The sequence below is a fragment of the Salvelinus sp. IW2-2015 genome, linkage group LG15 (genome assembly GCF_002910315.2).
Source record: "Salvelinus sp. IW2-2015 linkage group LG15, ASM291031v2, whole genome shotgun sequence".
Lineage (NCBI taxonomy): Eukaryota > Metazoa > Chordata > Actinopteri > Salmoniformes > Salmonidae > Salvelinus > Salvelinus sp. IW2-2015.
Window position 1 is genome coordinate 34691599 of NC_036855.1, and position 15806 is coordinate 34707404.

Here is a 15806-nt window from a genome sequence, read left to right on the forward strand (position 1 = left end):
GACTATTGATACACCCCCCCACACTAAAAAACACGGCTCTCGTGGTGAGAACGAGAGATGAGAGGGAGGGGGGAGTCAGGGTAGAGGAAGGCTGAGACCGAGGGTGCACTCAGCAGCAGTGTGCTCAGCCGGACAGGGCCATTTCAGCTCGCTCTTTCTCTCTCAGGGGTCCTAATGAGAGAGAGAGAGAGAGAGAGAGAGAGAGAGAGAGAGAGAGACAGAGTATGAGCAAGGGAGAGAGAGAGAGAGCTGTTGCTAATATGAGGGCAGCTCTGGGCTCTGCAGTAAGTTAGCTTACCCTTGAGGGAGATGCATGGAGATTATTAAATGATGTTGGATCTGTCTTATCTCTGCTATGTGGCGATCCCGGGAGATGGAGAGCTGGTGAGTAAAGTATACACAGTTTCATATTAAAGAAGAAGTATTGAGTTATTGAGGGTTTGCGGATTGCAGACTTGTTTGTCCCTTTCGCTGAGTAATATCTGAACGCTAATACCAAACTGTGAATCTGAGACATATGTTAGTTAAATATGAATCTCAGTATCGTTTTACTTATACGTGTGTATATATGGTATTCCAGTTCAGATCCCTTCATTGGATAAAGATGCATACCTTCATCCAAATTAGAGCCATATGTTCATCTCTCTGGTGGCTGTCCTACAACAGGATCAAAGCCAATATCACTGCATTTACAAATTGTTATAGTGTTTCAATGCAAAGCTCAGCTCAACAAGATTGCAAGCATACGCATAATAACCGGATCTTTTTAATCATAAATGCACCACCAGTATCAGCATAACAAGAGTATGGAGTTTTTACTAATTCAGCTGATGACATAAAAAGACCCACATACACAAGGTGAGCAAGGTACAGCAACCCTAATTGCTCCAGGGTCGCTTTGATAATGGCTGACCATGGCCGTGACCCCACTCTCCGAGGGTGTCTCGAGAGCATCCTGACTGGTTGCATCACTGCCTGGCATGGCAACTGCTCGGCCTCTGACTGCAAGGCACTACAGAGGGTAGTGCGTATGGCCCAGGCCAAGCTTCCTGCCATCCAGGACCTCTATACCAGGCGGTGTCAGAGGAAAGCCCTAAAAATGGTCACAGGCTTCTTAACAGCTTCTACCCCCCAAGCCATAAGACTCCTGAACAGCTAATCAAATGGCAACCCAGGCTATTTGCATTGTCCCCCCCCCCTCCCAATTTGACGCTGCTGCTACTCTCTGTTTATTATCTATGCATAGTCACTTTAACTCTACCTACATGTACATATTACCTCAACTACCTCGACTAACCTGTGCCCCCGCACATTGACTCTGTACCGGTACCCCCCTGTATATAGTCTCGCTATTGTTATTTTACTGCTGCTCGTTAATTATTTGTTATTTGCCCTTTTTTACTTATCTATTTTTTACTTAACACTTATATTTCTTAAAACTGCATTGTTGCTTAAGGGCTTGTAAGTCAGCATTTCACTGTAAGGTGAAATGCTGTTGTAATACCTGTTGTATTCGGCGCATGTGACAAATACATTTGATTTGATTTGATCTTTCATGAGTTCAGCCTCTATCTGGCCTATAAAGGGCGAAGTGTGGTGTGAGTCAACGTTGACTAACAAAACACACCCACACATGCACCCACACACAAACATTCCACCGTAGAGCTGGATCCTGTGAACATAATCATCTTATTTTCTGAATACTGTAATAATGTAAATATACTGAACAAAAATATAAACCCAACATGCCACATGTTCAGATTTCACTGAGTTACAGTTCATATAAGGAAATCAGTCATTAATAAATGAATTCGGCCCTAATCTACGGATTTCACATGACTGGGAATACAGATATGCATCTGTTGGTCACAGATACCTTAAAACAAGGTAGGGGCGTAGATCAGAAAACCAGACAGTATCTGGTGTGACCACCACTTGCCTCATGCAGCGCAAATGGTCGGGCACTGATGTTGGGCAATTAGGCCTGGCTCGCAGTCGGCGTTTCAACTCATCCCAAAGGTGTTCGATAGGGTTGAGATCAGGGCTCTGTGCAGGCCAGTCAAGTTTTTCTACACCAATCTCCACAAACCCTTTCTGTATGGACCTCGCATTGTGTATGGGGGAATTGTCATGCTGAAATAGGAAAGGGCGTTCCCCAAACTGCCACCACAAAGTTGCAAGCACAGAATTGTAATTGTATGCTGTAGCTTTAATATTTCACTTCACTGGAACTAAGGGGCCTAGCCCAAACCATGAAAAACAGCCCCAGACCATTATTCCTCCTCCACCAAACTTTACAGTTGGCACTATGCATTGGAGCAGGTAGCATTCTCCTGGCATCCGCCAAACCCAGATTCGTCCATCGGACTGCCAGATGGTGAATGAAGCGTGATTCATCACTCCAGAGAACGAGTTTCTACTGCTCCTGGGTCCAATGGAGGCGAGCTTGACACCACTCCACCCGATGCTTGGCATTGCACATGGTGATCTTAGGCTTGTTTGCAGCTGCTCGGCCATGGAAACCCATTTTGTGAAGCTCCAGATGAACAGTTATTCCAGAGGCAGTTTAGAACTCGGTAGTGAGTGTTGCAACCGAGGACAGATGATTTTTACGCGCTACGTGCCTCAGCACTCGGCGGTCCCATTCTGTGAGCTTGTGTGGTCTACCACCTCGCAGCTGAGCCGTTGTTGCTCCTAAACGTTTCCACTTCACAATAACAGCATTTGTTGACCGGGGAAGCTCTAGCAGGCAATTTGACGAGCTGACTTGTTGGAAAGGTGGCATACTATGACGGTGCCACGTTGAAAGTCACTGAGCTCTTCAGCGAGGCCATTCTACTGCCGATGTTTGTGTATGGAGATTGCATGGCTGTGTGCTCGGTTCTATACACCTGTCAGCAACTGGTGTGGCTGAAAGGGGTGTCCACATACTTTTGTATATATAGTATACAACTTCAGTGTGATATAACAGTTCATGTTTTTTAATCAGCACGTCCTCTCAAGCGTTAGGAACCAGGGAGTACTGCAGAGCCTCTCTGGTGCTGGGAGACTAGAAGGAGAGGAATCATATCTCATCTCCTGATAGTCGAATATCCATACAGATACAGGATTACCAGAAGGACTGGAGTGAAAAGAGAGCAGCAGCAGTTGTTTGACCACAGACAGGGCTAGTGTACAGTATGTGAATATGGGGAAGTGTTTTTAAGTTCAATCGTAGGCTAATGTGATTAGCATAAGGTAAGTAACAGGAACATTTCCCAGGACATAGACATATCTGATATGGGCAGCATATTTGGTCAGTCTTGATACAATATTTGTAACATATATACAATGGTTCATTGGATCAGTCTAAAACTTTGCACATACACTGCCGCCATCTAGTGGCCAAAATCTAAATTATGCCTGGGCTGGAATAATATATTATGGCCTTTCTCTTGCATTTCAAAGATGATTGTACAATTTATTTATTTTTAAACACGTTTTTTTCTTTGTATTATCTTTTACCAGATCTAATGTGTTATATTATCCTACATTAATTTCACATTTCCACAAACTTCAAAGTGTTTCCTTTCAAATGGTATCAATAATATGCATATCCTTGCTTCAGGTCCTGAGCTACAGGCAGTTAGATTTGGGTATGTAATTTTAGGCAAAAATTGAAAAAAAGGGTCCCATCCTTGATTTAGATGACCTCAGCAGAACTCTCCCACTCACTCCCCTCTCACCAGGGAGGCCCAGTTCCCAGAACTTCACGCTGATCCAGCTGAACAAGGAGTTATCTCGTCGGCGGGGCTTTGAGTTGGGCATGCGGGCCTGGAGGCGGAGCCACAATGTGCTGCTCTTCTTCTGCGACGTCGACATCCATTTTACCCTGGACTTCTTTACTTCCTGCAGACTCAATGCAGATCCCGGTGAGGAATGGGGGCTCCTACACTCTTTGAAGAAAGGGTTCCAAAAGGGTTCTTCAGTTGTCCCCATTGGAGAACCCTTTTTGTTTCCTGGTAGATGCCTTTTTTGCTTCCAGGTAGAACCCTCTGTGGAAAGGGTTCTACATGAAACCCAAAAGGATTCTACCTGCAACTTAAAAGGGTTATTCAAAGGGTTCTCCTATGGGGACAGCCAAAAAACCTGTTTAGGTTCTAGAAAGCACCTTTTTTTCAAAAAGGGTAACGATCTATCAATCTGTCTGTCAGTATTTCTGTCAATGGAAGTTCTAATGGATTCCGATCTTGTCTCATTGCTGCAACTCCCCACTCGAGCTCGGGAGAGACGAAAGTCCACTCATGCGTACTCCGAAATATGACCTGCCAAACCGTGTTTCTTAACACCCGCTCACTTAACCTGGAAGCCAGCTGCACCAAGGAGGAGGAAACACCATTCAACTGACGACCAAAGTCAGTCTGCTTGCGCCCGGCCAACCACAAGGAGTCGCTAGAGCACGCTGAGCCAAGTAAAGCCCCCCGGCCAAACCCTCCCCTGACCCGGACAACGCTGGGCCAATTGTGCGCCGCCCTATGGGACTCCCGGTCACGGCCGGTAATGACACAGCCTGAAGTAACGCCACAACACTGTGATGCAGTCCCTAACTTTGTTTTTCTAACTTTAGGTGATAGTGTTCCACCCATTGTTCTTCAGCCAGTACAATCCATCTCTTATCTACAATAATCACAGCCCCTCTCTTCTATTCAATAACAACTGGTTAGTCTCCTTACGACATCTGGGTGTGGAAATCCCTTCCAAAGCTGTGTTCACACAGGATACCTGTGTAAATGCAGCCAAAAAGGCATAATACATTACACTGGGTTCTTTATATGATACTTATATATTGTGTCTTTCTGCAACAGGTGATAATGAAGGATGCTGGATTCTGGAGAGATCTTGGGTTTGGAAAGTATAGGTCTGATTTCATCAACATAGGTAATATAACAATATGTTTTTTCATTGACTGACTGACTGATTTATTTTGTCAATTTGTATCTGTGATCTGCACAGGTGGGTTTGACCGGAACACCAAAGGCTGTTTGGAGGATGTTCACCTGTACAGAAAGTACCTGCACAGCAAGCTGATGGTGATTCGCTCTCCCTCCCGAGGCCTCTTCCACCTGTGGTATGAGAAGCAGTGTGCAGACGAGCTGCCGCCAGACAAGTATAAGATGTGTATGCAGACCAAGGCCATGAGCGAGGTCTCTCACAGCCACCTGGGGAGCTGTTCTTCACACAGGAGATCCAGGAGCATCTGACACCTGGAGAGGAGAGACATCCTCTGGGTTTTGTTGAGAGAACAATGTCTTTCTCCTTCTACAGACTTAACACAGGGCCTGATGAGGGAGAGTATAGGGATGAGACATGAACTTTGTCATGACATGACAGAAACTTGATTAAATAAAATAAAAATGGTGATGTTATGGAGGCATACTAACTCATTGTACGTCCTCTATTGCCATCTTCCTTCCTGTACTGAGTCTGAAAGCAGGGAGGTCAGAATAATATTTTACTGTCTTTGTTGTATTGAGACTGTCAGCTTCAGATTATGCCTGCTATGGACTCTCAACTCAATGAAAGTAATATTTTTGGCTTTATAACTGTGTCTGAATATGTATGTCACGGCCGTCGTTGAAGGAAGACCAAAGCGCAGCGTAGTGAGCGTACATATTCCTTTGTATTTTAGAAAATGTCGCCAACAAACGAAGAAAACAACCGTGAAGCTTACAGGGCTAAGTGCCACTAACAAAGATAACTACCCACACTGAAAGGAGGGCAAAAGGGCTACCTAAGTATGATTCCCAATCAGGGACAACGATAGACAGCTGTCCCTGATTGAGAACCATACCCGGCCAAAACATAGAAATAAAGAAACATAGAAAACAAAACATAGAATGCCCACCCCAAATCACATGAGGGCGTGACAATGTAATACAAGGTCATAATGCTTTAAAGGTTTTAGTTATATGAATTGAAATATGAATTTAGAGAAACAGACTGACTAAGCATATTCATATTTAGGCCTACGGTACTTCCCTCTTCTTAAAACTGGTGGACACTGAATAAAATATCTTAGCAAACAAATGACCACATTTGGATACTTAAGCACAGTGTGTTCCCAAACATTCTGTGTTACCCATCTAATAGATAAAACCATGTTTGTAGCCACAACCCAAGCTTTACCCACAAACCAAGAGGAACTGGCTGGGACCCAACCAACCAACAGACCTGGAGCCCATAACTTGGATAGAAGGATCAAGTAGTTAAAAGAATGCTGATTCCATGCACCATCCTAGCCTTTTATATGATTTGGGCATAGATGAGCAATTGGAGGTATGTCAGTGTTTCTGGTGTTTCTGGTCTTGCATTAATACATTGGGAGAGTCAATATTTCAAAACCACATCTCTCTGTCTCTTCCTGTGTGTGTCAGTGTGTGAGTGTGTGTTGTTTCTTGTTGTGTTGTTTTTGCAGGAGGCACAGACATAACTGGTGTGTACGCACCACTGCCAGTAATCCATAGTCAGACATGTTTCGACACAGGATAGAACACTTTGGCTTGGTAGAACCTCTATAAAAATGTATACTTGCCACATAGGCTATAGACAGATTGTTTCATCTCTATTGTCACCTTTATTTTCATCATCCTTCTAAGCGTCAATATAATCATAGTAAATGAATTGATAATAGTTGGTTTTGTTCCATTGAACACTTTTCCCACAATCAAGCAGTGGAGTTTCCTGCAGTGATGTAAGCTCTACTTTGCATAGCTAGAGGGAGGGGTGGAGCGAGTCGAACATCGGGCGACGGCTGTCGTATTTCCTAGCAAGCACGCGATAGGCTCTTCACCTGATCCCACTTCCCTATCATAATCACAGCCAGAGGCCTGCCTGTCTTATTACCGGTGTATTTTACTGGAAGGTCCAGGAGTTTATGAGCGTCTTTTGTTTTTGCTTAAGAATCCGTTATATTATGAAGTTGGGTTGTGCGGATTCTAAAGGGTAATGAAATGAACACGTGGTTTTAGGAATAGGGCTGGTTTGTTGATTCGACAGTAGCCCTCTTGATACTTTTGTTTTGTTTTACCTGTTTTTGGTTAGGTTTAGTAAGCCCTACAATATTGATTTTCTTTTTTATATTTGTTTTATTGTTTTGAACAAATAGCAAGGCATGTTCCACCGATAGGCTGTCTCTCATCTCGCCGAAAAAAGCAGACAGACGCCGGACGCTCCGGAGTCTACGGCTTTGTCAAAGACAGAAGTCCAGAGACACAAGATGTTTGAGACTGGTAGAATCCCTCTCGTCCTTCTCGACGTAACCTGCTTTATCCTCGGTATGTAACCTAGGTATTTACCACGTTGTTGGCAGTGTCAAGCCTTATAGAGTTCCTATTCTATGAGAAGTTATTCTGCACTAGTCTACTGTAGCCTATACACACATTCTATTGGAGGTATCTCTTTATTACGACTATTGTAATTAGGCTACATTATGCCTATAGGTGCATGGGTTACTTTTATCTAACAGTAAGTGTCTAAGTCTCTGAATGAATGGGTGTTATATTCCACTCCTCACCCACTACTAGAGATGTTGTGGTCAATAACACTGTTATAATTAAACAATAAGGCAGGGGAGGTATTGCCAATATAGTACGGCTAAGGGCTGTTCTTACACACGACGCAACGCTGAATGCCTGGATACAGCCCTTAGCCGTGGTATATTGGCAATATACCACAAACCCCTCGAAGTGCCTGATTGCTATTATAAACTGGTTACCAACGTAAATAGAACAGACAGTAAAAATGACTTTTTTGTTTTACCAAGGCTTTCAGCCAGTCAGCATTCAGGGCTCTAACCACCCGGTTTATAATAGCATACAACACACAGTATGGATGTATATTATAAGAACTAGGGCCACGAGTTTGTCCTGGCCGTGTCTTGACCAGGTAATAACTTTGTGTTCTAGTTTTAGCTATAACTTAGCTTATAACCTATAGCCTATATTGTATTCGATCATTCAGGCCCACAAGGTGTATTTGTTGATTTGAATGTATTCTTCTGGTTGCATATTAAACAACAGAGTCAGAGGGGTAGATCTTGGGTTCAGTGCGGGTCAGTTATTACATTTGACCACAACATGATTATGCCATTATCCATAGTGTGTTTTCTGAAGTGTATGTGAGTAATTCTCAAATTGGGGTACATTTCATATCCCTGGACTGCGGAGATCTAGTCTTGATCTTGTGGTCTTTATCTAAACGTGGTCTGGGTCTGGGTCTCAATAGACTTACTCTAATATAGGGATTTGGCGAAAGGGTCATCACACCAAAGCACTGGGTTTTTGAGTTTTGGGTATTTTTTGCGACATATTTTAGTTTAACTAAAGATGGTGCAGGATTTTGTGATTTCGTGTGATGAAAGACAGTACAACACTACTATTATGAGAAAAACTAATTTGTTTATGCCACAGGCAGGCTTCAGTCGAGCAGAGATGGAATCAAAACCGGAACTCTGTGAAAAAAACAAGACCCAAGCCAACCATCTTCAAAACATCATAAAAATAATGTTGTCCCTCCGGTTTCCACATTTTAAAAAGCAAGGTTCTCTTTCATTTCCGTGTTGTCTCACCCCTACTTAGTCAGATAACTCCGACAAGTCTTGTCAAGGTACGTAGTGCCGCTAACCACGTGAGTTGAGAGACTACAAAAATGATGGTCTTGTTCGAGACCATGAGCCAGACCCTGGCCTAGATCAGGGTTTTAAGACTAAGGCTAAACTGATCCTAAATCTGTGCCTAAGTGCAACTTGGAGTAAGTGTCTAGTGTAGCACTTTAAAAAAAAATCGGAATTTTCCCCACCTTTTGTGATCAATTAGAAGCACTCAGAATGTTCAACGAAGGATGGCACATTGTGTCCATACTCCCCAACAGGACAGGCTCTAGTCAAAGACCCGTGACTGCTACACTCTTAGAAAAAAGGGTTCCACAAGGGTTCTTCGGATTTCACCATAAGATTACCATTTTTGGTTCCAGGTAGAAACCTTTTTGGTTTTAGGAAGAACCCTGTTAGGTTCCATGTAGAACCCACTGTAGAAAATAGTTCTACATGGATGCCAAAAGGGTTCTAGTATGGGGACAGCCAAAGAACCCTTTAAGGTTCTAGAGAGCACCTTTTTCTCTAAGAGTGTAGTTAACTAATTTAGGCTGGAATCTGCCGACAGTGGTTGAATGTGCTTTACTGGCCAGAATCAAGATAGAGCAAGTCTGGTTGTGTAACCTGAATGATTCAAATAGCAAATGAAGTTACTTCAGCTGTGAAGAGAGGAAGTGGGTTGAATAGAAGGGTATTTTAAGAAACAACAAACCTAGTTCGAACTTACAACAAACTTAGTTGAACTTTGAAGCTGATGAAGACCCGACACTGTGAATTGGGAATAGTGGGTCATAGTATATGTAGCCTTCTGCTAGGTACAAATAAATGATGCAAGAGAGATGGCTTACCTCGAGAGACTGAACGAGATATCAGGACATGGAATTCTTCATTGGTATCCTATTGTATAGTTAGACCTGGATTTTCCATATTTCTCTTGGTGGCCTAATTGTTGTGAACATGTTGTGGAGTGTGAGAAAGCAGATGAGAGCAGTGTAGCGTAAGAGAGCAATCCACTCTGTTACAGGTGAATTGGACTGTGTGCCTGAGTGAGTCTGACTGAGTGTCAGAAGCATTTAGACATCCATGCCAGTGTAGCACATGGGGATGTGTGAAACTTACTCCTCAGCTTGAAGTGTCCCCCCACTTTTCGCCAGCCACCGACTGGTAAGACGCTTCATGAACGCGGTCACGTGCTAGCAAGGTAGAGCTCCTGTGTTCGATCCTCGGTGTGAGCTGAATCAGGAGGTAGTGGTACTCACTAAGCAATCAAGGTGACATCTTTTACACCAGCATCTCCATCAAATCATGTTATCGTTAGTTAGGTCAGCTAACCTTAACTGAAACATCCTGCGCTGACTCATCGACTAGCTAGCCTGGTTGCCAGTCTGTTTCAGAGTAGTAAGGCTCATTCATTTTAGAAACAGGTGTTCTCTGATTTTCCTATTGTTTTTGGCCACTAATGGGGGTTGATGTGCTGTCCACTTACTTTCTAGACTCTATTATTTAAGAAAGTGTTGTGTCCCTCCTTTATTGAATTGACTTTTACCTTTATTTGTTACCTTGGTAATGAGTGGGCTATTTGGCAAGGTGAGAGGGAGGTCAGAGCAGGAGAGAATGGTATAATCAAATCAAGTGAAAGCATGAACAAGCACGCCTTATTTGCATATTGATTGTCATCAGGTTTTGCCTACCAAGTTCCTTTCTCCTGTGAAGGTTTGGTCAACAGTGTGTTTTAAAGAATTGCAGCAGAACCTTAAAAGTATGTTTACAAAGGCTAGTTTGAGCTAGGAGACTATTTCTGATTATCTCTATCTTTATTTCTCTCTCTCTCTCTCTCTCCAGTTGGGCTTCCCTTTGTGATCCTCACCCCTCTGCACAATCCCTTCAACAGGGGTTTCTTCTGTAATGATGAGTCCATCAGATACCCCCTGAAAGAGGACACCATATCCTACCAGTTACTGGGGGGAGTCATGATCCCTTTCACACTGATTGTGGTAAGTCATTACCTTCGCTCTGTTCTCAGATGTTCTCTTCAGAATATCATCAAAATATCAGATATTTGTGTTTTAAATGTTTATGGTAAACGTACAATAATTTGAGACAATATGTCAATATATTCGATTCACCTCAGTTAAAGATGACTTCTCTTGCTTTTACAGGTAGTCAGTGGTGAGTGCCTTGGCGTCTATATGACTCATATAAAGACCAAATCATCCTTGGGGACTAACTACGTGGCGCGCATCTACAAAGCAGTGGGCAGCTTCCTGTTCGGGGCTGCTGCTAGCCAATCACTGACGGACATTGCCAAGTACTCGATTGGTCGCCTGCGTCCCCACTTCCTGGCTGTGTGTAAGCCTATGTGGGACCGTATCAACTGCATTGCTGGAGGCTACATCGAGAACTTCACCTGTACCGGGGAGAAAAACATGGTGGATGAGGCCAGGTACAGTAGAGGTTTCCTAGGGTTACATCCCAAGAGAAGATATTGCTGCAAAATCGACACGGAAAAACTTTGAACTCTACTGGCAAATGCAAGCTCGAAAGATGTTTGCGATGCTGTAAACCCAGTTTCCCCTAATCTTTTTTTTGTCTTCTGTTTTACAGACTTTCCTTTTTTTCTGGTCACTCATCCTTCTCTATGTACTGTATGCTGTTCCTAGCAGTAAGTATAGCAGTGGGCATACTGTGCTCATTGTTACATACAGTGACGCTACAACAGTTCAGTTCTTTCTCTGTCCCTAAGCAATAGCTCCCTTTCGTGATGTTGATGGTGTCCTTCTTCCCTCTCTATTTTAGCTGTACGTCCAGGCCAGACTGCAGACAGAGTGGGCCAGGCTCCTCAGACCCACCATCCAGTTCTTCCTGATCGCAACGTCCATCTACGTGGGGCTGTCACGCGTCTCAGATTACAAACACCACTGGAATGACGTACTTACTGGCCTCCTGCTGGGGGCGATAGTTGCAATACTCACGGTGGGTAGCTAGCTTATAGGCCAACGGTTCCCAACCAGTTTGCCTTGAGGAACTCTCACGTGTGCCGCAGAACTGTTTAACACTCACTTATAAACGTGGCCTGTGGAATGCACATGGAATTTTGATTTGGGAGCACGACTGCCTGTCAGACAATACATGAAATGGCACATGGTTACGTCTGTATCGTTGTTTAAAGTCCAGTGCGCTCAGGCTGGTGTTAGATATGTATCATTTTACTTTGTCTGTGAAAACCATTAGTACAGGCAAGTCTGATTAGGCTTAGCCAGAATCATTTATTTCTTAATATATGGCTCTGGGCTTAGCTATACTGCCGTAGAAACAAACAGAGCGTGGCTTTGAGTCCGTGGCTGCACTTTTACCGTGCAAAGAAACGCTTGTCTGTAGCCCAAACCATTCAAATCTGAAGAACTGTTTTACTATTTTCTGGCGCAGATCGCTATTTAATCTGTAAAAAAAGGTTTGTCACAGAAAATAGATGATTTGCAGTATGGATCAGAAGAGATGGCAGTGATTACCACTAAATACATTAATAGGAACATTTTAGGTGGGCCGCCGAATTGTATTTCCCATCATGTTCCATGGTTAAAAAAATGTTGGGAACCACTGCTATAGGTTATAGACACGGGTAGGCCTGGGCACTGGCCCTGTCAGATTAGGGTAAACACGTAAAGTAAGTTGATAGCCACTGTTGTAGTTCATTATTCACTTTGACACAGGTAGCTAGTTAAATGCATAATAGTGGGCACCTTATGTTTCTGCATGGAATTATATATGAACAAACCATGTATTACCATTCCTTTAGAGACAACATCATTCATGTTTATACTGTATCACTGCAAGTCGTTTCCTCAGTTTCAGTCTCCATTGTATAAGAAATGCTGTCCTCTCCTCTCCCAACACAGGTGTTCTATGTGTCCGATTTCTTCAAGACGCCTGTTGATCCAGTAGAGATACAAGAGGAGACGTCCCACCACAGTCTACAGGACAACCCTGCAAATGGGATCCACTACGGAAGCACAGAATGAAGCTCTGACTACAACATGGACAACGCATTGAGGACAAGTAGCATGTTAAGCTAGCTACAACTACTTGCCATCCGCTACAGAGGACTATGGTTATTTATTTCCATGCATTTCAGGTCATTGGCATTGACTGTCGTGGAGATATCATGTTGCCTGAGCCCAGTAGACAGATGCTAAGTCCTCTCAGAGCCAATGATCTTGCCCATGTGTGTTGAGCTAACGGTCCGTGTATTCAATTCCTGGTCTTTGTGTGCAATTGCGGTGCGAGGTCTGCGCTTGTTGGAACGGTTGTGATTGCATTGGTTTGAGGATTGTGTTTGAAATGAATGAAATTCATGTTTGTTACAGTGAGTAATGAGGGTCCATGTGTGTAGCCTGGCCAATAATAAGCCTTACACCTGTGAATGAAATACCACGACTGTCCCAAAGCTTAAATGAAAGTCAGGAGACTTACTGAGCTCTGAAATGATGTACTATGTGCTGTATATATTTTTTAAATTCTGCCTTCGCCAGATTGTTGCTGACACTTGCTCAAAGCTCCCTGGAAACTCCTTACAAATGTGTCCAAGTGTAGAAATCATGGTGACAAATACACAAATTAACTTTTTGACATTTGTATGCAGATGTACTGTTGTAAAAACGGTGTTTTGAGCTTTTCGGAAAACAAAATGCTAGCTATGTGACACAAATGAAGATGCAATTCCATTTTGGTACTTTGCTACAGTGAATAGTACTGTGTCTGAGACACATTTTGTGAACTGTAGAAGTGTGTGCGTTGTTTAGTGAGATCGTGAGAAACCACCCATACAGAAAGTCCAAAACCATAAGTGTCAAATAGCCTTTTTTTTTAAACCAGGATGTCCCATTGACGTAAAGGATCTCTTTTTGAAGTAAGAGTTAGGTGGGGCCCAGATGCCCAGGAGGTAAGGCAGGGTGGGGTCTAAACACAAGGACCATATTCCTTTCCTAATGTTCCTCAAGAGCCAAAGTACAGACTTCAGACGAAAATATAGAGGCGTACTCACCACAAGTCTGGAACTACATATTTGTGTTCTGTCTCACACTCAGCTGTTGTGGGTGTCCTCACCTTTCAGCCACACCCATAGACATTATGGACATGCAAATGGTAATTAAATCATCTTCAAATTAAACACATTCTTATGTAACATTCACCATAGTCCTTTCACTAACAACTGCTGTCATTGCTTAGTTGCTGGCCAGCAACTGCTCAAACAGTGAGGTACTACCATTTATACTACAGTTGAAGTCGGAAGTTTACATACACCTTAGCCAAATACATTTAAACTCAGTTTTATACAATTCCTGACATTTAATCCTAGTAAAAATCCCCTGTTTTAGGTCAGTTAGGATCACCACTTTATTTTAAGAATGTGAAATGTCAGAATAATAGTAGAGTGATTTATTTCAGGTTTTATTTTTTTCATCACATTCCCAGTGGGTCAGAAGTTTACATGCACTCAATTAGTATTTGGTAGCATTGCCATTAAATTGTTTAACTTGGCTCAAACGTTTCGGGTAGCCTTCCACAAGCTTCCCACAATAAGTTGGGTGAATTTTGGCCCATTCCTCCTGACAGAGCTGGTGTAACTGAGTCAGGTTTGTAGGCCTCCTTGCTCGCACGCGCTTTTTCAGTTCTGCCCACAAATTGTCCATAGGATTGAGGTCAGGGCTTTGTGATGGCCACTCCAATACCTTGACTTAAGCCATTTTGCCACAACTTTGGAAGTATGCTTGGGGTCATTGTCCATTTGGAAGACCCATTTGCGACCAAGCTTTAACTTCCTGACTGTCTTGAGATGTTGCTTCAATATATCCACATAATTGTCCTTCCTCATGATGCTGTCTATTCTGTGAAGTGCACCAGTCCCTCCTGCAGCAAAGCACCCCTACAACATGATGCTGCCACCCCCGTGCTTCACAGTTGGGATGGTGTTCTTCAGCTTGCAAGCCTCCCCTTTTTTCCGCCAAACATAACGATGGTCATTATGGCCAAACAGTTCTATTTTTGTTTCATCAGACCAGAGGACATTTCTCCAAAAATTACGATCTTTGTCCCAATGTGCAGTTGCAAACCGTAGTCTGGCTTTTTTATGGCGGTTTTGGAGCAGTGGCTTCTTCCTTGCTGAGCGCCCTTTCAGGTTATGTCGATATAGGACTAGTTTTTCTGTGGATATAGATACTTTTGTACCTGTTTCCTCCAGCATCTTCACATGGTCCTGGTTGTTCTGGGATTGATTTGCACTTTTCGCAACAAAGTACGTTCATCTCTAGGAGACAGTCTCCTTCCTGAGCGGTATGACGGCTGCGTGGTCCCATGGTGTTTATACTTGCGTACTATTATTTGTATAGATGAACGTGGTACCTTCAGCCGATTGGAAATTGCTCCCAAGGATGAACCAGACTTGTGGAGGTCTACAATTTATTTTCTGGGGTCTTGGATGATTTCTTTTGATTTCCCCATGATGTCAAGCAAAGAGGCACTGAGTTTGAAGGTAGGCCTTGAAATACATCCACAGGTACACCTCCAATTGACTCAAATTATGTCAATTTGCCTATCAGAAGCTTCTAAAGCCATGACACCATTTTCTGGAATTTTCCAAGCTGTTCAAAGACACAGTCAACTTAGTGTATGTAAACTTCTGACCCACTGGAATTCTGATACAGTGAATTATAAGTGAAATATCCGTCTGTAAACAATTGTTGGAAAAATTACTTGTGTCATGTACAAAGTAGATGTCCTAACCGACTTGCCAAAACTACAGTTTGTTGACGAGAAATGTGTGGAGTGGTTGAGAAACGAGTTTTAATGACTCCAACATAAGTGTATGTAAACTTCCGACTTCAACTGTATCTGTGTAAGCTAAAGGCTTTCAGTATGCCGGCCTGCTCTCTCCAACTCTTACCTGTTGAGTGCTCATAGAAGAATGTTATAGCATGGGATTGGATACAAGCCTGATCCCCTGCTGAGGATCTATTTCCACCAGAGAGTCAATCTCTCAATGTCATGTCTAATTACAGAGTTATAAGGTTTTCTCCTTTTGGGCTCTCCTCTACCCGGTACATGACTTTCAAGTCCCATTACTGGGGCCAGGAGTTTTTCCCGACCGTGTGATCTCACTAGGAAAAGTCTGGGCCCTAGT

At 43.2% G+C, this 15806-nt stretch overlaps 1 protein-coding gene across 1 annotated transcript; it reads left to right on the forward strand.

The window, feature by feature from the left end:
- The first annotated feature begins 6837 nt into the window (after positions 1 to 6837).
- Positions 6838 to 13811, forward strand: LOC111975039 (phospholipid phosphatase 1). The gene is made up of 6 exons (XM_024003196.2): positions 6838 to 7313; positions 10472 to 10623; positions 10789 to 11072; positions 11234 to 11291; positions 11426 to 11602; positions 12526 to 13811. The coding sequence occupies exons 1-6, from the start codon at positions 7256 to 7258 to the stop codon at positions 12646 to 12648; spliced, it is 852 nt and encodes a 283-aa protein (XP_023858964.1). The 5' UTR covers positions 6838 to 7255; the 3' UTR covers positions 12649 to 13811.
- Positions 13812 to 15806: the final 1995 nt, after the last annotated feature.